The sequence below is a fragment of the Hyla sarda genome, chromosome 3 (assembly GCF_029499605.1).
Source record: "Hyla sarda isolate aHylSar1 chromosome 3, aHylSar1.hap1, whole genome shotgun sequence".
Lineage (NCBI taxonomy): Eukaryota > Metazoa > Chordata > Amphibia > Anura > Hylidae > Hyla > Hyla sarda.
In genome coordinates, this window is record NC_079191.1 from 284194416 (window position 1) to 284219953 (window position 25538).

Sequence of the window (25538 nt, forward strand, 5' to 3'; positions counted from 1 at the left end):
GGTCAGAGGTAAAAAAAAATTCTCGTAGATTGGGAGAATTGCGGCCCTGAGAAGAGGTCGTGGGAACCTGAGGATAACATCCTCGACAAGGACCTCATTCGCAAATTTTTGGGTTCCAAAAAGAGGGGGAGACCCAAGGGGGGGGGGGTACTGTTACGCCGAGCACTCCGGGTCCCCGCTCCTCCCCGGAGCGCTCGCAGCGTGTACCTGCTCGCAGCGCCCCGGTCAGACCCACTGACCGGGAGCGCTGCGATAGTGTCCCTAGCAGGGATGCGATCCGCGATGCGGGATGTGCCCGCTCACGGTTCGCATCCCAGCCCGCTTACCAGACCCGTTCCCCGTCTGCACAGTCCCGGCACGCGCCGGCTCTCTGCGATTTAAAGGGCCAGTGCGCTGCTGATTGGCGCCTGGCTCAAATTAGTGAAATCACCTGTGCACTTCCCTATTTAACCTCACTTCCCCTTCCCTTCCTTGCCGGATCTTGTTGCCATTGTGCCAGTGAAAGCGTTCTTAGTATGTCCCAAGCCAGTGTTCCAGACCTCCTGCCGCTGCCCCTGACTACGATCCTTGCTGCCTGCCCTGACCTTCTGCTACGTCCGACCTTGCTCTTGCCTAATCCCTTGTACCGCGTCTATCTCAGCAGTCAGAGAGGTTGAGCCGTTACCGGTGGATACGACCTGGTTGCTACCGCCGCTGCAAGACCATCCCGCTTTGCGGCGGGCTCTGGTGAATACCAGTAGCAACTTAGAACCGGTCCACCGGTACGGTCCACGCCAATCCCTCTCTGACACAGAGGATCCACCTCCAGCCTGCCGAATCCTGACACTAGGTGCCCATTTTGACACATGTATACTTGTTCCTCTGAAAAATCCAATAAACATTTTTACAAATAAATAAATTGCTAAGAGAGGAGGCAACATGGATATATAGGCTAAAAACTCTTAGTCCACTGGGACTTAATGAAGGGTTTACCTTTTCTGCCTTCCTCTAAACATGCCTGCCTATCATTTAATTAACATATTATGTCTATTAAAAACACCTTATAAATTCAATAACAGCCTACACAAAGAGTAGATGTCGAGTTGAAAGTAGTAAAGAATGACTAGAACCCGATACTAAATGAACAACTAATGAAGTAGTTTGTCCTTATACCAATTAAGTACAGGCCCTATTAGATCTAAATATCATCCATCCTAAAATCATACAATATGATTATATTGATTGTCTAACCTTAATGCCATTTAAACATAGATTGTTAGTGCATGATATATGGGAACCAAGATGGATTTAGCAGATTCAAATACCTACCTATGGGGAAGAGAAGATGTGGAGAAATGTGATGTTCCCCTCCGGTGAACGTAGAGGTATAGAAGAATAAGTTCATCTGAAAAGAAAGAAAAAAAGAAAAAACATGATGAAAAATAATTAACTACTAACCTAAAACTTCAAGGACATAATTAAAATAGTTCATCAAATTTACTACCTATTCCTACCCCACACATCCCACATTCCCCACTTACCCCTTACATTCCCTCCCTCCCCCCTTCCTTCTCCCTTCCCTCCCCTCCCCCCCCCCCACCAACACTATATATATGACCAGTAATCTAATTATATATATAATCACTAATATCCACAAGGAGATTGTGGATTTAAATACTTACCTATGGAGAAGAGAGGATATGGATAGAATTAGTGCTTCCCTCCGATGAATGGAGGGGCACAGGAGAAGAAGTCCATCTAAAAAAGAAAGAAAAAGAAAATAGCCCAAAATCCTAAGGATATTATCTAAAAATAGTTTATTAAAAACAATAAATTAATAATCTAAAATCCTAAAGATACAATTCAAAAACAGCCCTTAATCCACTACCTTCCTAACCTTCTTCACAATATACAACCTCCCCTCCCCTCCCCCCTTCCCCCATGAGGGTTTATCTCAGACATGCACATGTTAATATATTTAGATAGAGACCAAATTGAATAAAAATCAATAGAATAAAGTATTAACACAATAGGCTATAAGGTGGATATGGTACATTGTATCGATGTACCTCAAAATAAATCTAAGAGTCCGTGCATACGGATCTGCGCACATTACATTTCAGAAGCAAACAGTTCGCGCATATGAGAACGCGCACACGGGATAGTGCGCTAAGTGATGAAGAAACTAGACAGAGTCTTCACGCAGCCGAGACTGCGCAGCCTACGTCATACACTGACGTAGCTGGTAAACAAAGGAGAGGATTGGCTAACGGGCGCGATGAGGATACAATGAATAGGGCTGGTTTCTGGGCAGGACTCTGATTGGAGTCAGAGCCCATCAATCAAAAGGGCTTGTCCAATGGGCTGTGTTGAAGCCGGTAAACGCAGCCCATTGGTTGGCAATACATCCTGCTGTCTATCAGTGACGCTACAAACGGAGGTTATAAGAACGACCGACACCGCATCCACGCTCAGTTGCCCATTACCTCTTGATAACGCTACGTCATAGCGAAACATGTTGAGGGGGGCAGAGTGGATATTTTAAATTACTATAGCGCTGCTGCTGCACTTAACCTTGTGTGACCTGCAGGCATACATGGTTGTTCCATCATAAACAAATCAGTATTTAAGCAGCAAAGAAGTCTGTATAAGGAAATCATCTCATCAAAATAGCAAATGGAGCAAACAGCTCTATTTGATTTTAATATACAAGTGTGTAGTATTCAATAAAACTTATGGGAGTTTTAATATATAAATAAGTAGTATATGGGAAATTAGGGTCTTTTTGGATTCCCAAAAGGGAATCTATTGGAATTAAATAAACGAATTCAACCCTCCATATACTGGTCTATGCCAGTTATTGTAAAATGTACATAGTGCGCTCTCATTCCTGAGACTTGTTGTGCACCCGCAGAGCCTTTTGTGCCCACATATGGGGTATTTCCGTGCTCAGGAGAGATTGCATTACAAATTTTGAGCGTCTTTTTTCCCTTTAACCTCTTGTGAAAATAAAAAGTAAAGGACAACACCAGCATGTTAGTGTACATTTTTTCATTTTTTTACACTAACAGGCTGGTGTAGCCCCCAACTTTTCCTTTTCATAAGGGGTAAAAGGAGAAAAAGACCCCAAAATTTGTAGTGCAATTTCTACCGAGTACAGAAATACCCCATATGTGGCACTAAACTGTTTCCTTGAAATACGACAGGGCTCCAAAGTGAGATAGCGCCATGCGCATTTGAGGACTAAATTAGGGATTGCAAAGGGGTGGACATAGAGATATTCTAAGCCATTGATTCCCAAACAGGGTGCCTCCAGCTATTGCTATACTCCCAGCATGCCTGGACAGTCAGTGGCTGTCCGGAAATACTGAGAGTTGTTGTTTTGGAGGCTCCGTTTTGGAAACACTGCCGTACGATATGTTTTTCATTTTTATTGGGGAGGACAGTGTAAGGGGGTGTATTTGTAGTGTTTTACCCTTCATTTTGTGTTAATGTAGTGTATTTAGGGTAGATTCACACTGGCGGTGGTTTACAGTGAGTTTCCCGCTAGGAGAGAATTTGCCGCAGCTCAAACTTGAAGCAGGAAACTCACTGTAAACCCGCCCGTGTGAATGTACCCTGTACATTCACATGGGAGGGCAAACCTCCAGCTGTTTCAAAACTACAACTCCCAGAATGTACTGACAGACCGTGCATGCTTGGAGTTGTACTTTTGCAACAGCTGGAGGCACACTGGTTGGAAAGCCTTCTGTTACCTAACTCCGTATTTTCCAACCAGTGGGCCTCCAGCTGTTGCAAAACTACAACTCCCAGCATGTACTGATCGCCGAAGAGTATGCTGGGAGATGTAGTTATACAATAGCTGGAGGTATGCAGCTCAAACTCCCAGCGTGGCGAGACAGCTGTTTGCTGTTCGTGCATGCTGGGAGTTCTAGTTTTGCAAGATTTAGAGGTCCACAGCTTAGAAACCACCGCACAGTGATCTCCAAACTGTAGCCTTCCAGCTGTTGCAAAACTACAAATCCCAGCATGCCCAAACAGCTGTTTGGGCATGCTGGGAGTTGTAGTTTTGCAACATCTGGAGGGCTACAGTTTAGAGGCCACTGTATAGTGGTCTCAAACTGTAGCCCTCCAGATGTTGTAATGCAACTCACCGGCTTCCGTAGTCTGCAGCAGGGAGCCAACCGCACGTCATCGCTGCCCGCTGATTGTTGCCCGCTGCCGCCGCCGATCGTGAGTGACCTTTGGCGCTGGTCACAGTTGGTTCCCCCGCTCTGTCCAGACTACAGTGGGTGGGCAGAGCGGGGGAACCGAACATTATTGGCACCCCGATCCCCCTTATTTACAGGTCACCGGAGACCCGTTTAACCCTGATTCGCCGCAGATCGCCGGTCTGAATTGACTGCCGATTTGTGGCGATCGCTGACATGGGGGGGGGGGGGGGGGGTGTCTCAGGACCCCGCTGGGCATATGCATGGGATGCCTGCTGATAGATATCAGCAGTCATCCCGGTCCGGTCCCCGAAATTCCCACGGGCTTACCCATGCGCCCTCAGTCCTTAAGGACTCTAAAACTGGGGCGTATGGATATGCCCGGCTTCCTTTACCCCTTAAGGACCCAGCCCAAATATACCTTAAGGACCCGGCCATTTTTTGAACATCTGACCACTGTCACTTCAAGCATTAATAACTCTGGGATGCTTTTACCTTTCATTCTGATTCCGAGATTCATTCTGATTCCTGTTTTTTCGTGACATATTCTACTTTATGTTAGTGGTAAAATTTTGTCGATACTTGCATCATTTCTTGGTGAAAAATTCCAAAATTTGATGAAAAAATTGAAAATGTTGCATTTTTTTTTACTTTGAAGCTCTCTGCTTATAAGGAAAATGGATATTCCAAGTAAATTATACATTGATTCACATATACAATATGTCTACTTTATGTTTGCATCATAAAGTTGGCATGTTTTTACTTTTGGAAGACATCAGAGGGCTTCAAAGTTCAGCAGCAATTTTCCAATTTTTCACAAAATTTTCAAAATCGGAATTTTTCAGGGACCAGTTCAGTTTTGAAGTGGATTTGAAGGGCCTTCATATTAGAAATACCCCACAAATGACCCCATTATAAAAACTGCACCCCTCAAAGTATTCAAAATGGCATTCAGTAAGTGTGTTAACCCTTTAGGTGTTTCACAGGAATAGCAGCAAAGTGAAGGAGAAAATTCAAAATCTTAATTTTTTACACTCGCATGTTCTTGTAGACCCAGTTTTTGAATTTTTACAAGTGGTAATAGGAGAAAAAGCCCCCAAAATATGTAACCCAATTTCTCTCGAGTAAGGAAATACCTCATATGTGTATGTCAAGTGTTCGGCGGGCGCAGTAGAAGGCACAGAAGGGAAGGAGCGACAATGGGATTTTGGAGAGTGAATTTTTCTGAAATGGTTTTTAGGGGGCATGTCACATTTAGAAAGCCCCTATGGTGCCAGAACAGCAGAAAACACCACATGGCATACCATTTTGGAAACTACACCCCCTCAAGGCACGTAACAAGGGGTCCAGTTAGCCTTAACACCCCACAGGTGTTTGACAACTTTTCGTTAAAATCTGATGTGTAAATGGAAAAAAAAAAAATTCACACAAGTGCAGTTTTTCCCCCAAATTTACCATTTTTACAAAGCGTAATGGGAGAAAATGCCCCCCCCCCAAATTTTTAACCTCATCTCTTCTGAGTATGGAAATACCTTATGTTAGGACGTAAAATGCTTTGCGGGCGAATTACAATGCTCAGAAGAGAAGGAGTCACATTTGGCTTTTTGAAAGCAACTTTTGCTGAAATGGTTTTTTGGGGGCATGTCGCATTTAGGAAGCCCCTGTGGTACCAGAACAGCAAAAAATATCCACATGGCATACTATTTTGGAAACTACACCCCTCAAGGAACGTAACAAGGGGTCCGCTGAGCCTTAACACCCCACAGGTGTTTGACGACTTTTCGCTAAAGTTGGATGTGTAAATGAAAATTTTTTTTTTTTTTACTAAAATGCAGTTTTTCCCCTAAATTTTACATTTTTACAAGGGGTAATAGGAGAGAATGACCCCCAAAATTTGTAACCCCATTTCTTCTGAGTATGGAAATACCCCATGTTAGGAGGTAAAATGCTCTGCTGACGAACTACAATGCTCAGAAGAGGAGGAGCGCCATTGAGCTTTTGGAAAGAGAATTAGTTTGGAATGGTAGTCAGGGGCCATGTGCGTTTACAAAGCCCCCCGTGGTGCCAGAACAGTGGACCCCCCCCCACATGTGACCCCATTTTGGAAACTACACCCCTCACAGAACTTAATAAGGGGTGCAGTGAGTATTTACACCCCACAGATCTTTGGAACAGTGGGCTGTGCAAATTAAAAATTAAATTTTTCATTTTTACGGACCACTGTTCCAAAACTCTGTCAGACACTTGTGGGGCGTAAATTCTCAATGTACCCCTTGTTACATTACGTGAGGGGTGTAGTTTCCAAAATGCGGTCACATGTGTCGGGGGTCCATTGTTCTGGCACTATGGGGGCTTTGTAAACACATCTCTACAAAATCCCAATGGCGCTCCTTCTCTTCTAAGCATTGTAGTTCGCCCGCAGAGCACTTTAAATTCACATATGGGGTATGTTCTTACTCAGAAGAGATGGGGTTACAAATTTGGGAGGGTTTTTTTCCTATTTTCCCTTGTGAAAATGAAAAATTTAGGGTAACACCAGCATTTTAGTGAAAAAATATAATTTTTTTCATTTTCCCATCCAACTTTAACCTCTTCAGGACATAGGGCGTATGGATACGCCCTGCATCCCGAGTCCTTAAGGACCGAGGGCGTATCCATACGCCCGTGGGAATTCCGGCCCCCACCGTTAGCCGGTTGGGGACCGGAGCCGGATGCCTGCTGAAATCGTTCAGCAGGCATCCCGGCATATCGCCCAGGGGGGTCATTATGCCCCCCCATGTCGGCGATCGCCGCAGATCGCTGGACAATTCAGTCCAGCGATCTGCGGCGATTCCGGGTCAATCGGGTCTCCGGTGACCCGGTGACCCGGAATTACTGGCTGTTCGGGGCCGTCTCTGACGGCCCCGAACAGCCAGAGCCTGCAGGGGTGAGGTGGCACTGGTGCCACCTCACGATCGCCCTGATTCGTCGGCCGGATTACCGGCCGACCAATCAGGGCGCCTGCTGCGGGTGTCACTCCCGCACCCGCTCCGCCCCTCTTCCGGAGGACGTGAGCGGGTGCGGGAAGACGACCCCCGGTGCTGGGGACCCCGATCCCCGGCGCCCCTGTTGGGATCGGGGCCCCAGGAGCAGCTGCGGCGGCGAGGGACAGCCTGCGATGGAGCAGCAGCAGGAGGTGAGTTACAGCCTCCTGCTGTTGCTTAGCAACAGCTCCCAGCATGCAAAAAGGGCATGCTGGGAGCTGTAGTTATGCAACAGCAGGAGGCAGACCACCACAACTCCCAGCATTCCCTTATGGGCATGCTGGGACTTATGGTTTTGCAACAGCTGCAGGCACATTCTTTCTATGGAAAAGTGTACCTTCAGCTGTTGTATAACTACAACTCCCAGCTTGCACAAACAGCTAAAGTGCATGCTGGGAGTTGTAGTGGTGCATCTGCTGGTTGCATAACTACAACTCCCAGCATGCCCGTTGGCTGTCGGTGACTGCTGAGAGTTGTAGTTTTGCAACAGCTGAAGGCACACTGGTTGTGAAACTCAAGAGTTTTTTTTTACCTAACTCAGTGTTTCACGACCGGTGTGCCTCCAGCTGTTGCAAACTACAACTCTCAGCAGTCACCTTACACCATGCACCGTACATGCTGGGAGTTGTAGTTTTGCAACAGCTGGAGGCACACTGGTTGTGAAACACTGAGTTAGGTCACAAACTCAGTGATACATAACCAGTGTACCTACAGTTGTTGCAAAACTACAACTCTCAGCAGTCACCGACAGCCAACGGGCATGCTGGGAGTTGTAGTTATGCAACAGCTGGATGTCCCTCCCCCCAATGTGAACGTACAGGGTACACTCACATGGGCGGAGGATTACAGTAAGTATCTGGCTGCAAATTTGAGCTGCCGCAAACTTTCTGCTGCAGCTCAAACTGCCAGCGAGAAACTACTGTGAACCCCCCGCCCGTGCGACTGTACCCTAAAAACACTACACTACACTACCACAAAAAATAAAATAAAAAGTAAAAAACACTACATATACACATACCCCTACACAGCCCCCCTCCCCTCCCCAATAAAAATGAAAAACGTCTGGTACGCCACGGTTTCCAGAACGGAGCCTCCAGCTGTTGCAAAACAACTCCCAGTATTGTCGGACAGCCGTTGACTGTCCAGGCATGCTGGGAGTTTTGCAACAGCTGGAGGCACCCTGTTTGGGAATCACTGGCGTAGAATACCCCTATGTCCACCCCTATGCAATCCCTAATTTAGGCCTCAAATGCGCATGGCGCTCTCACTTTGGAGCCCTGTCGTATTTCAAGGCAACAGTTTAGGGTCACATATGGGGTATCGCCGTACTCGGGAGAAATTGTGTTACAAATTTTGGGGGGTATTTTCTGCTTTTACCCTTTTTAAAAATGTAAAATTTTGGGGAAAACAAGCATTTTAGGTAAAAAAAAAAAAAAAATTTTTACATATGCAAAAGTCGTGAAACACCTGTGGGGTATAAAGGTTCACTTAACCCCTTGTTACGTTCCCCGAGGGGTCTAGTTTCCAAAATGGTATGCCATGTGTTTTTTTTTTGCTATCCTGGCACCATAGGGGCTTCCTAAATGCGGCATGCCCCCAGAGCAAAATTCGCTTTCAAAAAGCCAAATGTGACTCCTTCTCTTCTGAGACCTGTAGTGCGCCAGCAGAGCACTTTTCACCCCCATATGGGGTGTTTTCTGAATCGGGAGAAATTGGGCTTCAAATTTTTAGGGGTATTTTCTGCTATTACCCTTTTTAAAAATAAAAATTTTTTGGGAAAACAAGCATTTTAGGTAAAATTTTTTTTTTTTTTTTTACATTTGCAAAAGTCGTGAAACACCTGTGGGGTATTAAGGTTCACTTTATCCCATGTTACATTCCCCGAGGGGTCTAGTTTCCAAAATGGTATGCCATGTGGGTTTTTTTTGCTGTTCTGGCACCATAAGGGCTTCCTAAAGGTAACATGCCCCCCAAAAACCATTTCAGAAAAACGTACTCTCCAAAATCCCCTTGTCGCTCCTTCCCTTCTGAGCCCTCTACTGCGCCCGCCGAACATTTTACATAGACATATGAGGTATGTGCTTACTCGAGAGAAATTGGGCTACAAATACAAGTAAAAATTTTGTCCTTTTACCCCTTGTAAAAATTCTAAAATTGGGTCTACAAGAACATGTGAGTGTAAAAAATGAAGATTGTGAATTTTCTCCTTCACTTTGCTGCTATTCGTGTGAAACACCTAAAGGGTTAAAACACTTACTGAATGTCATTTTGAATACTTTGGGGGGTGTAGTTTTTATAATGGGGTCATTTATGGGGTATTTCTAATATGAAGACCCTTCAAATCCACTTCAAACCTGAACTGGTCCCTGAAAAATACTGAGTTTGAAAATTTTGTGAAAAATCGGAAAATTGCTGCTGACCGTTGAAGCCCTCTGGTGTCTTCCAAAAGTAAAAACACGTCAATTTTATGATGCAAACATAAAGTAGACATATTGTATATGTGAACCAAAAAAAAATGTATTCGTAATATCCATTTTCCTTACAAGCAGAAAGCTTCAAAGTTAGAAAAATGCTAAATTTTCAAATTTTTCATCAAATTTACGGATTTTTCACCAAGAAAGGATGCAAGTATCGACAAAAATTTACCACTATGTTAAAGTAGAATATGTCACGAAAAAACAATCTCGGAATCAGAATGATAACTAAAAGCATTCCAGAGTTATTAATGATTAAAGTGACAGTGGTCAGATGTGCAAAAAACGCTCCGGTCCTTAAGGCCAAAATGGGCTCCGTCCTGAAGGGGTTAATGAAAATTCGTCAAACACCTGTGGGGTGTTCAGGCTCACTATACCCCTTGTCACTTTCGGTGAGGGGTGTAGTTTCCAAAATGGGGTCACATGTGGGTATTTTTTTTTTTTTTTTCGTTTGTCAGAACCGCTGTAAAATCAGCCACCCCTGTGCAAATCACCAATTTAGGCCTCAAATGTACATGGTGCGCTCTCACTCCTGAGCCTTGTTGTGTGCCCGCAGAGCATTTTACGCCCACATCTGGGGTATTTCCGTACTCAGGAGAAATTCTGTTACAAATTTTTGGGGTCTTTTTTTCCTTTTACCGCTTGTGGAAATAAAAAGTATGGGGCAACACCAGCATGTTAGTGTAAAATTTTTTAATTTTTTACACTAACAGGCTGGTGTAGCCCCCAACTTTTCCTTTTCACAAGTGGTAAAACAAATTTTTTTTTACATTTTTCATTGGGGGGGGGGGGGAGTGTAAGGGGGTGTATATGTGGTGTTTTACTCTTTATTATGTGTTAGTGTAGTGTAGTGTTTTTAGAGCACATTCACACTGGCGTGTTACGGTGAATTTCCCGCTAGGAGTTTGCGCTGCGGCGAAAAATTTGCCGCAGCCCAAACTTGAAGCAGGAAATTTACTGTAAACCTGCCCGTGTGAATGTACCCTGTACGTTCACATGGGGGGGGGGGGGGGGGACCTCCAGCTGTTTCAAAACTCCAACTCCCAGCATGTACTGACAGACCGTGCATGCTGGGAGTTGTACTTTTGCAACAGCTGGAGGCACACTGGTTGGAAAAACTTCAGTTAGGTTCTGTTACCTAACTCAGTATTTTCCAACCAGTGTGCCTCCAGCTGTTGCAAAACTACAACTCCCAGCATGTACTAATCACCGAAGGGCATGCTGGGAGATGTAGTTCTGCAACAGCTGGAGGTACCCAACTACAACTCCCAGCATGCCGAGACAGCTGTTTGCTTTCTGGGCATGCTGGGAATTGCAGTTTTGCAACGTCTGGAGAGCTACAGTTTTTAGACCACTGCACAGTGATCTCCAAACTGTGGACCTCCAGATGTTGCAAAACTACAACTCCCAGCATGCCCAGACAACAAACAGCTATGTGGGCATGCTAGTTTTGCAAGATCTGGAGGGATATAGTTTAGAGACCACTGTATAGTGGTCTCAAACTGCAGCCCTCCAGCTGTTGCAAAACTACAACTCCCAGCATGCACAAACAGCTGTCTGGGCATGCTGGGAGTTGTAGTTTTGCAACATCTGGAGGGCTACAGTTAGAGACCACAGTCTCAGACTGTAGCCCTCCAGATCAACTTACCGGCTTCCGTAGGATCCCGGGAGCCGTCCTCTTCAGACGCACGTCACGCCGCCCGCCGATCAACGTCGCCGCAGCCTCCGGATCGGTAAGTGGACGTCGGTGCCCGTTCCCCTTCGGTTCCCCGTTCTGTGGGTGGGCAGGATGGGGAAAACGAAAGTTAACCCCCCCCCCCCGCCCCCGGTCTGCTATTGGTCGTCGCCTCTGACGATCAATAGCAGACCAATAGCAGGGATAGGAGGGGTGGCAACCCTGCCACCTCACTCCTATGCCTACAGGGGGATCGTGGGTGTCTTAGACAACCGCGATCCCCCTTCTATTCCGGGTCACCGGGTCACTTGCGATTTGCGCCGATCGCCGACGGGCGGGGGTGGGAGGTGGCGCTGTCTGATGACCCCCCTGGGCATTTGCGCGGGGTGCCTGCTGATTGATATCAGCAGTCACCCCGGCCCGGTCCCCGCCCGGGGCGCGGCGGGGACCGAAATTCCCACTTGCGTATGGATACGCCCTGGGTCCTTAACTACCAGGACGTCAAGGCGTATCCATACGCCCTAGGTCCTTAAGTGGTTAAACTTTTTTTTTATTATTTTTTTTAAATCAACTGGTGCCAGAAAGTTAAACAGATTTGTAAATTACTTCTATTAAAAAATCTTAATCTTTCTAGTACTTATTAGCTGCTGAATACTACAGAGGAAATTATTTTCTTTTTGGAACACAGAGCTCTCTGCTGACATCATGACCACAGTGCGCTCTGCTGACATCTATGTCCATTTTAAGAACTGTCCAGAGTAGAAGAAAATCCCCATAGCAAACATATGCTGCTCTGGACAGTTCGTAAAATGGACAGAAATGTCAGCAGAGAGCACTGTGGTCATGATGTCAGCAGAGAGCTCTGTGTTCCAAAAAGAAAAGAATTTCCTCTGTAGTATTAAGCAGCTAATAAGCACTGGAATGATTAAGATTTTTTAATAGAAGTAATTTACAAATCTGTTTAAATTTCTGGCACCAGTTGATTTAAAAAAAAAAAAAAAAGTTTTCCAACGGAGTACCCCTTTAAGGGGTTAAAGGTGTTTTAAGTTTACAAAACACCTGACATTACAGTACAGAAAAATAGATGGTAAATGTTCAGCCATTTACCCATTAGAAACATCTTAGAATAAGGACATATTACCTATCCACAGCTAAGGTTATAGTGTCTGATTAGTGGGGGTCCAATCGCAGGATGTCTACCTATCATGAGAACAGGGGTCCCTGGTGAATGATTAAAGGGGTACTTCGATGGAAATCTATTTATTTTTTAAAATCAATTGGTGCCAGAAAGTTGCACAGATTCGTAAATTACATCTATTAAAAAATCTTAATCCTTCCAGCACTTATCAGCTGCTGTATGCTACAGAGGAAGTTGTGTAGTTCTTTTCAGTCTGACCACAGTGCTCTCTGCTTCCACCTCTGCTCATGTCAGGAACTGTCCCGAGCAGGAGCAAATCCCCATAGCAATCCTCTCCTGCTCTGGAAAGTTCCCAAAATGGACAGAGGTGTCAGTAGGGAGCACTGTGATCAGACAGAAAAGAAATTCCTCAGTAGCATACAGCAACTGATAAGTACTGGAAGGGTTAAGATTTTTAAATAGAAGTAACTTACAAATCTGTATAACTTTCTGGCACCAGTGGATTTAAAAAAAAAATTTCCACCGGAGTACCGCTTTAATTTTTTGTGGGATGTAATGTGCCCAAAAACTAGAAATTTTGGACTTAAGTTTTTTGTTTTTTTTTACGTTTACTGTTTGAACATTTATGCATGCGGCAATACCATATATGTATTTTTTCTTTACATTTTTTATTTATATAATGGAAACAGGGTGCAAATAAATTTTTTGATGGGGCAGAGGCTTATTCATTTATTTTATTTTTTAACTTTTTTAAGTCCCCACAGGGGACTATTTATGGCATAACAACAATCAGTTATATCTGCAATCTACTTGTATAGTCTGCCAGAAGGAGATTTATCAAAACCTGTACAGAGGAAGAGTTGACTAGTTGCCCATAGCAACCAATCAGGTTGCTTCTTTCATTTTTATCAAGGCTTCAGAAAAAAAAGAAGCAATCTGATTGGTTGCTCTGGGCAATTGGTCAACTTTTCCTTTGCACAATTCTTGATAAATCTTCACACTACGTTCATATCAGCATTGTGCAAATCCATTGTTAACAAAAGATTGTTAAAATTAACCTGTTAACCACCAATCACGTGTATACACGTCCTTGTGCCGTTAACTGTGTGGCGCGGGCTCCTGATTCCTGTAGCTGAGGGATGCTGCTAATAGCTAACATGCGGTTATTAACCCTTAAAGGGTATTCCAGAATTATTATTTTTTTTTATTTGACTATGCTACAGGGGCTGTAAAGTTAGTTAAGTTCATAATATAGTGTCTGTACCTGTGTGTGATGGTTTTCTCGCAATTCTTTTGTGATTTTCGCCCCATTATTTAATTTTAACAGCATACAAAATTACTCAGGGTTTTCCCAGGTTGCAGTGCGTCGAGACGTGACATCACTAGTCAGGTGTGCAAAGCAAGCCTGTCCTGCTTCAATGGGCGGAGCAACCACTTGGTGGGAGAAATCATTTTGCAACAGCTGTAGGCACCCTGGTTAGAAAACACTGGTCTTTTTCATGGAATGCAACTCATTTGTGTTTCAATCGGTTGGGTTATTTTTACTGCAACCCAGCCCTGTGGGACTGATTATAAAGGTCCACTTGTTATCCCTCACTATAAAGTGTAAAACTTAACTTTTATTATAAATCCTAATATGTGACTTATAAACAGTGAATTAAAAGCCCAACATCACTAGCACTCTATTATCACTTGTTCACGGTGGTCACATCATGGACGTACACTGTAATCATCTTTTAGCACACTTGCAGTGTGTGCCAATTTATAAGTGCTGATGCTGATTTAAAAACACTTCACAAGGCCTCCCCCTAACATGTTTCGTCACAGACGTGACGTCCTCAGAGGTTATGGGGCCATGGATGGGGTGGCTGATGGATGGTAGGGAGGAAAATGACTTCATACTTACAAACATGGAACTATGGGATGTGTAGTTTAGAGAATGAAATCAAATAGGAAATACCCAGTTCACAAAAAGATATCCTCAGCATTATGGTAATCTCACAACATAGCCATTTAGCCCCAAGACAAGCACAGATCCTTCCTAAGCATGTCCATTACTGTCTGGCAAGTACGTACTAAATTCATCTTATGGTGGGTACCCCCTCTAAGATCACTGCTTTCAAAGCTGACAGTGGTGTCTAAAGGGACTCTTATGCATCCCTGGTGGTCCAGTGGGTTGGATCTCCCCCTCCCCCCCCCCCCCCGCATCGTGACTACAGGGGGTGATCAACTATAGAGGTAGCTAGAGGGCTTACCTCTCCTTCCTGCCCATATGTGGATCTGCATTTGATTGAGCCAGGCTCAACCAAATGAGCACAGATCACACAGATCAATCATGTTCTATAGAACTATAGAATCTAATGATTCCTCCTAAAAGTCCCCTAAGGGGACAAATAAAGTGTAAAAAATAAAAAGTTTAAAGTTTAAAAACATCCATTAACCCCTTCCATATTAAAAGTTTAAATCACCCCCCTTCTCCCATTTTCCATATAATGATTTTTTTTTTAATAAACATTAAAAAGTCTGATCAACACCAAAATGGTACCGATTTAAAGGGGTATTCCAGGGAAAAACTTTTTTTTTTATATCCACTGCCTCCAGAAAGTTAAACAGATTTGTAAATTACCATATTTTTCAGGGTATACCACGCACCAGCCTATAACATGCACCCTAATTTTTCCACGGATATTTAGGTAAAAAAAGTTTTTTACCCAAATATCCTTGGTAAAATGAGGGTGCATGTGTGTGCATGTGTATACCCTGATATACTGTTTCTGACCCCGCAGAAGCGCGGCTTTTGCGGGGTCAGAGACCGCCGTCGCTGCCCGTTTTTCTCCCCCTGCCTTTCCTGGGGTCTAGAGTCCTGCTGCCGCCGCTTCTCTTCCCCTGGCTATCCAGAGACAGCCGCCGCTGCCCAATTACCTCCCCCATCCACGGTTTTATAATTACCTGTTCCCGAGGTCCACGCTGCTTCTGGCTCCGGAGGCGTCCTTAGCTGTCACTGTGCGCCGGACCACTGACGGTGACGTCGCGTTGAAGACGTCACTCGTCATTGCACAGCGCATAGCAACAACGCAGTACACCGCCGGAGCCAGAAGCAGTGCGGACCCCGGGAACAGGTACCGTAATTATAAAACCGGGGATGGGGAGGCAATGGGGCAGTGGCGGTCTCTGGACCCCAGGATACACAGGGGCAGAGAAGCGGGCAGCGACGGCAGGTCTCTGGCCCCGTAAAAGCCGCTGCAGTTCATTGATTTAACCCCTTAAGGACTTAGCATTTTTGCATTATTTTTTCCTCGTCACCTTCTAAAAATCATAACGCTTTCAATTTTGCACATAAAATTCCATATGATGGCTTATTTTTTGCGCCACCAATTCTACTTTGCAGTGAAATTAGTCATTTTCAAATATTCACAGAGAAACAGAAAAAAAATTCATTGTGCGACAAAATTGAAGAAAAAATGTCATTTTGTAACTTTTGGGGGCTTCCGTTTCTACGCAGGTAAAAATAACACCTTATCTTTATTCTGTATGTCCATACGGTTAAAATGATACCCTACTTATATAGGTTGGATATTGTGGTACTTCGTAAAAAAATCATAACTACATGCAGGAAAATTTATATGTTAAAAATTCTCATCTTCTAACCCCTATAACTTTTTTATTTTTCTGCGTACGGGCCGGTATGAGGACAAATTTTTTGCGCCGTGTTCTGAAGTTTTTATCGGTATCATTTTTGTATTGATCGGACTTTGTGATCGCTTTTTATTAATTTTTTCATGATATAAAAAGTGACCAAAAATACGCTATTTTGGACTTTGGAATTTTTTTGCGCATACGCCATTGACCGTGCAATTTAATTAACGAAATATTTTTATAGTATGGACAGTTCCGCACGCGGCGATACCACATATGTTTATTTTTATTTACACAGTTTTTTTTTTAATGGGAAAAGGGGTGTGATTCAAACTTTTAATAGGGAAGGGGTTAAATGACCTTTGATAACTTTTTTTTTCACTTTTTTTTTGCAGTGTAATAGCTCCGATAGGGACCTATAACACTGCACACACTGATCTCTTATGCTGATCCCTGCAAAGCCATAGCTTTGCATGGATCAGCTAGATAGGGGCTCGATTGCTCAAGCCTGTAGCTCAGGCTTGGAGCAATCAAACCCAGATCGGACGCGACGGAGCAAGGTAAGAGGGTCTCCGCTCGTGTCCTAGCTGATCGGGACATCACGATTTTATTGCGATGTCCCGATCAGCCCGACTGAGCTGCCGGGAAGCCTTTACTTTCACTTTCAGACGCGGCGGTCAACTTTGATCGCCGCATCTGAAGGGTTAATAGCGCGCGGCACAACGATCGGTGCCGCGCGCTGTTAGCCCAGGGTCCCGGCTATGAACAGCAGCCGGGACCGACCCGGTGTGATGCGGGGTCACGGCATGACCCCGTTTTAAACACCGGGACCGGGCTCAGGGCGTACAGGTACGCCCTGAGTACTTAAAGGAGTAGTCCAGTGGTGATTCAGTGGTGAGCAACTTATCCCCTATCCTAAGGATAGGGGATAAGTTGCAGATCGCGGGGGGTCCGACCCCTGGGGCCCCCCGCGATCTCCTGTACGGAGCCCCGACAGCCCGCTGGAAGGGGGCGTGTCGACCTCCGCACGAGGCGGCGGCCGACACGCCCCCTCAATACAACTCTATGGCAGAGCCGAAGCGCTGCCTTCGGCAATCTCTGGCTCTGCCATAGAGATGTATTGAGGGGGCGTGTCGGCCGCCGCCTCGTGCGGGGGTCGACACCCGCTATCTCGGCGGAGAGCCGGGGCCCCGTACAGAGAGATCGCAGGGGGCCCCAGCAGTCGGACCCCCCGCGATCTCAAACTTATCCCCTATCCTTAGGATAGGGGATAAGTTTTTCACCATTGAACTGCAGCGGTTTATCGGCGTATAACATGCAGATAGACTTTAGGCTAAAAATTTGGGCCTAAAAAATGCGTGTTATACGCCGATAGATACGGTACTTCTATTAAAAAATCTTAATCCTTTCAATAATTATCAGCTGCTGAAGTTCAGTTGTTGTTTTCTATCTGGCAACAGTGTTCTCTGCTGACATCTCCTCTTGTCTCAGGAACTGCACAGAGTAGAATAGGTTTGCTATGGGGATTTGCTTCTAAACTGGGCGGTTCCCGAGACACGTGTCATCAGAGAGCACTTAGACAGAAAAGAACAACTCAACCTCAGAAGCTCATAAGTACTGAAAGGATGAAGATTTTTTAATAGAAGTAATTTACATATCTGTTTAACTTTCTGGAGCCAGTTGATATAGAAAAAAACTTTTTTCCTGGACAACCCCTTTAAACAATAGATAACAGTGCAAAAAATTAGCCCTCATACAGCCCAGTATAAGAGAAGAAAAAAAAAAGGTATAGGACTCAGTTTAGAATATTTTTTAATTAGTAAAACCTGATGCAACTATACAAATTGGGAATTGTTTCAATCATGACGCCCTAAAGTATCAAGATTACATATTAGTTTGACCACACAATGAATGGCGTAAAAATGAAACCACCCCTAATTTGAAAATTATTATTTTTTATTTCACCTCACAATATATTTTTTCCCGTTTTGGACAAAACATTACAAAGACATTACAAAGTATAATTGGTCCTGCAAAAAAACAAGCCCTTATATGGGTGTGTAAATGAAAAAAAAAAAAGAGTTAGGGTACGTTCAGACGAGCGGATTTTTGCAGCGTATTTCGCTGCGGATCCGCTGCTGAAGGACCCTTTGTATTCTGCCTTTACATGTGCCTGCTCGGAGCGGCAACGCGCCGCTACGTGCAGACACACTGCTATGAGCGAGTTGCCGCGCGCATGCGCAGTATACTCGCACATCGCGGCAGCTCATTGAGCAGGGGGAGCGGCCGCGATGTGTGCGAGTACACCGCGCACGCACGGAGACTCGCACATCGTTTCAGTGTGTCGTTTTGCCGCTCCGAGCAGGCACATGTAAAGGCAGAATACAGAGGGTCTTTCATCGGCGGATCTGCAGCATAAAATATGCTGCAAATCCACTCGTGTGAACGTACCCTAAGGCTAGGTTTCTACTTGTTTTTTTTGGGGCAAAAACGTCAATAAAAACGCCCATTCTGCCACAGAGTTTTTTGTGAAAAAAACGCTGTGGCCAGATGTTAGCTACAAGTCAATAGGGAACTGAAAAATGCCATTTTAACTTTGGCGTTTTTGCTGGCGTTTTTTATTCTTTTTTGGAGTTTAGCGATCCAAAAAAGTGATGGAAATACCTTTTTTAATAAATTTCGTAGGGTACCATTAAAAAAAATAAAAAGATACAGTAGTGATGGAAAAAATTGTATTTAACGAAATTTATCTTTTTTATAACTAAATTTTTATTAATATTTAAACAATTTAAATCAATTTGTAGCCGACAATAATAAAAATGTAGTGTGTGTGTGTGTGTGGGTGTTTTTCACTTATTTCTTTTAAATATTTTAGGTAGTACTACTACTCCCAGCATGGAACACACTGTTCCATGATGGAAGTAGTAGTTCCTGAACTAATAGACAGATCACCCCGGGTCCGTTGCAATCCTTTTGTATCATTTATAGATGCGGCCTGCCGCTCTTCTACGGTCCCCCGCACTGCTGTATATATACATATTTCCCGCAGAGAGCTGTGATTGGCCAGATGGTTAAAGCCAATCACAACTCTCTATGGGAAATATGAATAGGTGTATATATAAGTCAGTGCAAGGGACCATAGAGGAGCGGCCGCCCGCATCTATACATTATACAGGACGATCGCATCGGGTGTCAGAAGGGGCACTCGCTGCGATCTGTCTATTAATGCAGGTACTACAGCTCCCAGCATGGAGCAGAGTGTGCTCCATGTTGGGAGTAGTAGTACCTGAAGTTGAGGACAGATCACAGTGGGTGTCACTCCTGACACCCGATGCGATTGTCCTATCTATTGCAGAGATGCGGAGCGGCTCTGTACAGCGCTCGCATCTCTGCACTATACTCCGGCCAGTGATATGAATAGAACATCACTGATTCATATTTCCCTCTGAGAGCGATGATTGGCTGCAACCATCCGGCCAATCCCCACTCTGGATGGAAAATATGAATGAGTGAGGTGAATATCTATTTACATCATTGGCCAGCCGGAGTACAGAGCAGAGATGCGAGCACTGTATAGAGCCGCTCCGCATCTCTGCAATAGATAGGATGATCACATTGGGTGTCAGGAGTGACACCCGAGGAGATCTTTCTTTTAGTACAGTTACCTCATACTCCCATCATGGAACAGTCTGTTGCATGCCGGGAGTAGTAGTACTACCTAAAAAATAAAAAATAAATTGATAAAAAAGTGAAACACACACCATTAAAAAATAAAAAAAATTGGCTATAAAAATTTTGTTAAATACATTTTTTCCCATCCCTACTGCAACTTTTTACATTTTTTTTTGGTACCCAACAAATTTAGAAAAAAAACAACAAAGGGGCCAAAAAAATGCAATTTCCACTTAAAGGCAAAAACACCCGAAAAACTGCCAAAAATGTAGGAAAAACCTGTGGCAGTTTTTCTGGCGTCTTTTAAGTGTTAAAAAAACAAACAAGTGGAAACCTAGCCTTATGGCTATTAAAGGGAGAGGAGGAAAAAAGGAAAGACCAAGAACAAAAATTGACCTGGTCCTTAAAGGGTAAATATAAAATAATGGACCATTAACATCCTTTATTATCCTTAAGGACGCAGGATTTTTTCTTTTTGCACTTTCGTTTTTTCCACCTTACCTTCTAAAAATCATAAAGCATTCAATTTCCCACCTACAGACCCATATGAGGGCTTGTTTTTTGTGCTACAGATTGCACTTTGTAATAACATCAATAATTTTACCACAAAATCTACATCAACACCAAACAAAATATTTTTTTTTTACTTTTGGGGGTTTCCGATTCTAGGTAGTGCACTTTTCGGTAAAAATGACACACTCTTTATTTTGTAGGTCCATATGATTACAACCATATCCAAATTTATAGGTTTTATTTTGTTTTACTTCTTTTAAAAAATTATTACTTTTTGTATAAAAATTAGTATGTTTAAAATTTTCCTTTTCAGAATGTGTGAGGGCTAATTTTTTCCGCTGTTATATGTAGTTTTAATCAGTTCCATTTTTGTTTTGATCTGACATTTTGACTGCTTTTTATTAATTTTTTATGCTATACAAAGTGACCAAAAATACGCAATTCTGAAATATGGTATATTTGGTATATGTATACGCCACTGACACTGTGTTTACATTTTATTTTTTTTTCATGGGAAACGGGGGGTGATTCAAACTCTTGTTAGGGAAGGAGTTAAAGGGGTATTCTGGTCATTTAAAAAAAAATAAATAAAATTATATCAACTGGCTCCGGAAAGTTAAACAGATTTGAAAATTACTTCTATTTAAAAATCTTAACCCTACCAGTATTTATCAGCTGCTGAAGTTGAGTTGTTCCTTTCTGTCTGACCACAGTGCTATCTGCTGACACCTCTGTCTGTCTCAGGAACTGTCCAGAGTAGGAGCAAATCCCCATAGCAAACCTCTCCTGCTCTGGACATTTCCTGAGACAGACAGAGGTGTCAGCAGAGAGCACTGTTGTCAGGCAGAAAAGAACAACTCAACTTCAGCAGATGATAAGTACTGGTAGGATTAAGATTTTTTAATAGAAGTCATTTACAAATCTGTTTAACTTATCTGGAGCCAGTTGATATGAAAAAAAAAAATGTTTTTAACCGGAATACCCCTTTAAATCACATTTATTAACTTTTATTTTTATTTTTTACATTTTATTTTACAAAATCTTCTGATTGCATATATTGTTCAATACTGTTCCATAGACCAGCACTGATCAGTGTTATCGGTGCTCCATTGCTCCAGTCTGCCATGGCAGACTAGCACTTTGATGCACTGATCGGATGGCGAGGAGGCAGGTAAAGGCCCTTTCGCTGTCCTCTCAGCTGATCGGGACACCGAGATTTCACTGCGGTGGTCCCAATCAGCCCAACTGAGCATCCGGTATTCATTTTTTTTACACTTTAGATGCCGCTATATGTGTACTAAGCTCCTTAGCACGCGTCATAGAAGGGGAATGGGCGCAGGGCGTACATGTATGTCCTGCATCCTTAAGGTGTTTGAGACAGAAAACAATAAAGCAACAATTATTTGAAAAACTAAACTAGAAAAAACTTTACAGCTTTCCCATTCACATGTAATCAAAAGAAAATGGGGTACATTTATCAAAACCTGTGCAGAGAAAAGGTTGACCAGTAGTCCATAGCAACCAATCAGATTTCTTCTTTCATTTTTCAGAGGCCTTTTCAAAACTAAAAGAAGCAAGCTAATAGGTTGCCATGGTCAACTGCCCAACTTTTCCTCTGCACAGATTTTCCCCAATGTGTCTAGCCATGAAGGTGAAAGACTGACCTGGTCTACTAGTGATTAACCCCTTAACGACCAAGGACGTATATTTACGTCCTTGGCCGGCTCCCGCGATATAACGTGGGGTCACGCGGTGACCCCGCGTCATATCGGATCGGTCCTGGCATGTATCTGATGCTGGGACCCGGGGCTAATAGCACGCGGCAGCGATCGCGGTGCCGCGCGCTATTAACCTTTTAGACGAGGCGTTCAAAGTTGAACGCCGTGTCTAAAATTAAAATAAAACCTTCCCGGCTGCTCAGCGGGGCTGATCGGGACTACCGCAGTGAAAATGCGGTGTCCCGATCAGCTGGGACACGAGCGGTGGTCCTCTTACCTGCCTCCGGCGTGTCCCCTTGGCGATTGATTGCTCCAAGGCTGAGATGCAGGCTTGAGCAATCGACCGCCGATAATGCTGATCATTGCAAAGCTATGGCTTTGAAGTGAACAGTGCTGGCAATCAGTGTGTGCAGTGTTATAGGTCCCTATGGGAGCTATAACACTGCAAAAAAAAAAGTGTAAAAAAAAAAGTTAATAAATGTGATTTAACCCTTTCCTTAATAAAAGTTCAAATCACCCCCCTTTTCCCATAAAAAAAAACACTATGTAAATAAAAATAAATATAAACATATGTGGTATCGCCGCGTGCGTAAATGTCCGAACTATAAAATTATATAATTAATTAAACCACACGGTCAATGGTGTACGCGCCAAAAAAATTCCAAAGTCCAAAATAACATACTTTTGGTCACTTTTTATATCATAAAAAAATGAATAAAAAGCGATCAAAAAGTCCAATCAATACAAAACGTCAGATCACGGCGCAAAAAATGAGCCCCCATACCGCCCCATACGCAGAAAAATAAAAAAGTGATAGGGTTCAGAAGATGACAATTTTAAACATATAAATTTCCGTGCATGTAGTTAGGATTTTTTCCAGAAGTAAGACAAAATCAAACCGATATAAGTAGGGTATCATTTTAATTGTATGGACCTACAGAATAAAGATAAGGTGTCATTTTTACCGAAAAATGTACTGCGTAGAAACGGAAGCCCCTAAAAGTTACAAAATTGCGTTTTTCCTTCAATTTCGTCGCACAATGATTTTTTTTCCCGTTTCGCCGTAGATTTTTGGGTAAAATTACTAATGTCACTGCAAAGTAGAATTTGTGGCGCAAAAAATAAGCTTAGGAGCAAAATTGAAAAGGGTTATGATTTTTAAAAGGTGAGGAGGAAAAAACGAAAGTGCAAAAACGGAAAAACCCGTGGTCCTTAAGGGGTTACAGGGAACCCATCAACAGATTTTACCATGTATAATGTGTTCCTGCCGGCAGCGACGGTGAGGATATACAGTTTGAAAGGTGTCCCCCGCTGGTCTATAAGTAGTTTCCTGGGTGAGAAGCCATACTCTGATACTCAGCTGTTTCTAGTCCTGGATAACCCCTTTGGATATGTTCACATTGTGGAGTGTCCGCACAGAAAATTGCTGGTGCTAGGACAGATTGGAAATGAGCTGTCTCGTAGCCGGGAATGTATTGCCTTGTGGAATCCGCAAAAACATTAAACATGTTCAATGTTTTTACGAACGGCAGCAACATGCTGCGGAAATTCTGCCGTGTGAACACAGCAGCAGAATCCCACTGGAATAAATGGGACTCTGCTGCTGCAGAATGTCCGTGCAGAAGATTCATGTGGAATTCCGCACGGACATTCTGGCATGTGAGCCATTAGGTGCCAAGCAGTATAATGTGCGTGGAGGCAAATACAGAAAGAGCTGGGTTGGAAGGGTCTGCGAGGTGTCGGGAGGGTTTGTTTTTTGTGGTGGTGTAATCCTGCAGTTCACAGGAATTTAGCTACACAGGAGAGACTGATCACCTCTTTACACAGTACAGTTTATATTTTTCTGGTGGTCTGGCTGGTGATCACATGACTGAACTGCAATAATGAAATGTATGTATGCAGCTGAACTGAGATGAAATAAATAAGCCTGCAGGAATACTGGTGCTGTTTGCATTATATGGGGAAAAACTGCATAAATAATAATAAAAAAATAAATAAAAAAAATCAATAATGAAATAAGCTGTAGGCTATTGATTTATTAATATCTAATGTAAGCACTGTTTTCACTTTTACCACACAGCAACATTGTGTTATTTCAAGGAGTAATTTACCTAAATGACCCTAGGGCAGTAAGGGGCCCTTAACTACCGATTAACCAAACCCCAAGGCAAAAGCCCGGAGTGAAAAACCCCTTTTAGAATCAACCCTTAAGGGTTGATTCTAAAAGGGGTTTTTCACCCCGGGCTTTTGCCTTGGGGTTTGGTTAATCATTTCAAGGAGTAGTCTCATGGATAGAAACCTATCCCCTATCCGCAGGAAATGAGTTTTAAATTGTGGGGGTTCCAAATGCTGGGGCCCCCCACAATCTCCATTATAGAGCCCTGGCTCTCACCTGGAGTGGCGCATCACACAGCAGTTTGCGGGGCCCTGCGATCCTAAACTTATCCCCTATCCTGCGGATAGAAGAGAAATTTTTATCTATGAGACTACTCCTTGAACGCACTATGAAACATTAACGGTGATAAAGCTATTTAGCAATATGCACATTATGGCAAAGGTCTCCATTAGTACGTACCTTACATAAAGATCTGCGTGGTACTTTTTCCCATTTAATACTCCAAGTAAGGTAGGATTTTCATTATTTTTAAAATTGAGGGTGGAGTCATATACTGCAGACACTGTAGGGAGGATGGAGAAATGTTAGTCAATATTTCAGGCACATATCTGATATCTGATTTAATGTTTTGAACCAATCTTTATTTAATAAAACACTCTGGCTTTCATTTTTTTATTTTGCCCATATCATGCACACTCACCATCACAGTCATACAGCATCATTTGTGTAATTACAGCACAGCTGCATCTATGAGTTTCATCACTCTAATTTAGTCATGTGATTACCAGTCTGACACAAAGAAAATGACAGTGCTTAACCACTTTAGGACACAGCCAATATTGGCCTTAAATGGGCACTGTTAGATCCCAAAACTTTTTATATGTTATTACTGATTAAAATTAACCCCTTAAGGACCCAGCCCATTTATACCTTAAAGGAGAACTCCAGAATATAAAAATTGTCCCCCACTTCTGGCAGTAAAAAAATAAAGATGTACATACAGTACCTTCCCATCACCGGCCGCAGGGAAGTCCTGACTAGGCTGGCGATAGGCTGAGTGGCAGTGTGACGTTTTCGGCCACGGCAGCAAGTGCCGGTGTAGTGAAGAATTTTGTGTCTTGAAGCGTTCTCACATTGCCGCTCAGCCTATCGCTGAGTGGGGACCGAGTGGGGACTTCCCTGCGGCCGGTGATTGGCTGGGCGCAGTATGACTCGCCGACCACCAGCAACCAGGAAGAGGATCGTGGCGGAGACCGGAGCCGGTTACCGGAGGCCCCCGGGGAGCGAAGGAAGGTATGTACATCTTTATTTTTTTTTACTGCCGGCAGTATGGGGGACAATTTTTATATTCTGGAGTTCTCCTTTAAGGACCCGGCCATTTTT

At 43.6% G+C, this 25538-nt stretch overlaps 1 protein-coding gene across 7 annotated transcripts in view; it reads right to left on the reverse strand.

Annotated features, from left to right (window-relative positions):
• The window catches only part of AGPAT4 (1-acylglycerol-3-phosphate O-acyltransferase 4), a 232326-nt gene that overhangs the window by 40606 nt on the left and 166182 nt on the right, over positions 1-25538 (reverse strand). For all 7 annotated transcript variants that reach the window (XM_056566792.1, XM_056566788.1, XM_056566786.1 and 4 more), the window contains one exon: positions 24615-24717. In XM_056566792.1, coding sequence (XP_056422767.1) covers positions 24615-24717 — 103 coding nt within the window. The remainder of the gene's footprint in view (positions 1-24614; positions 24718-25538) is intronic.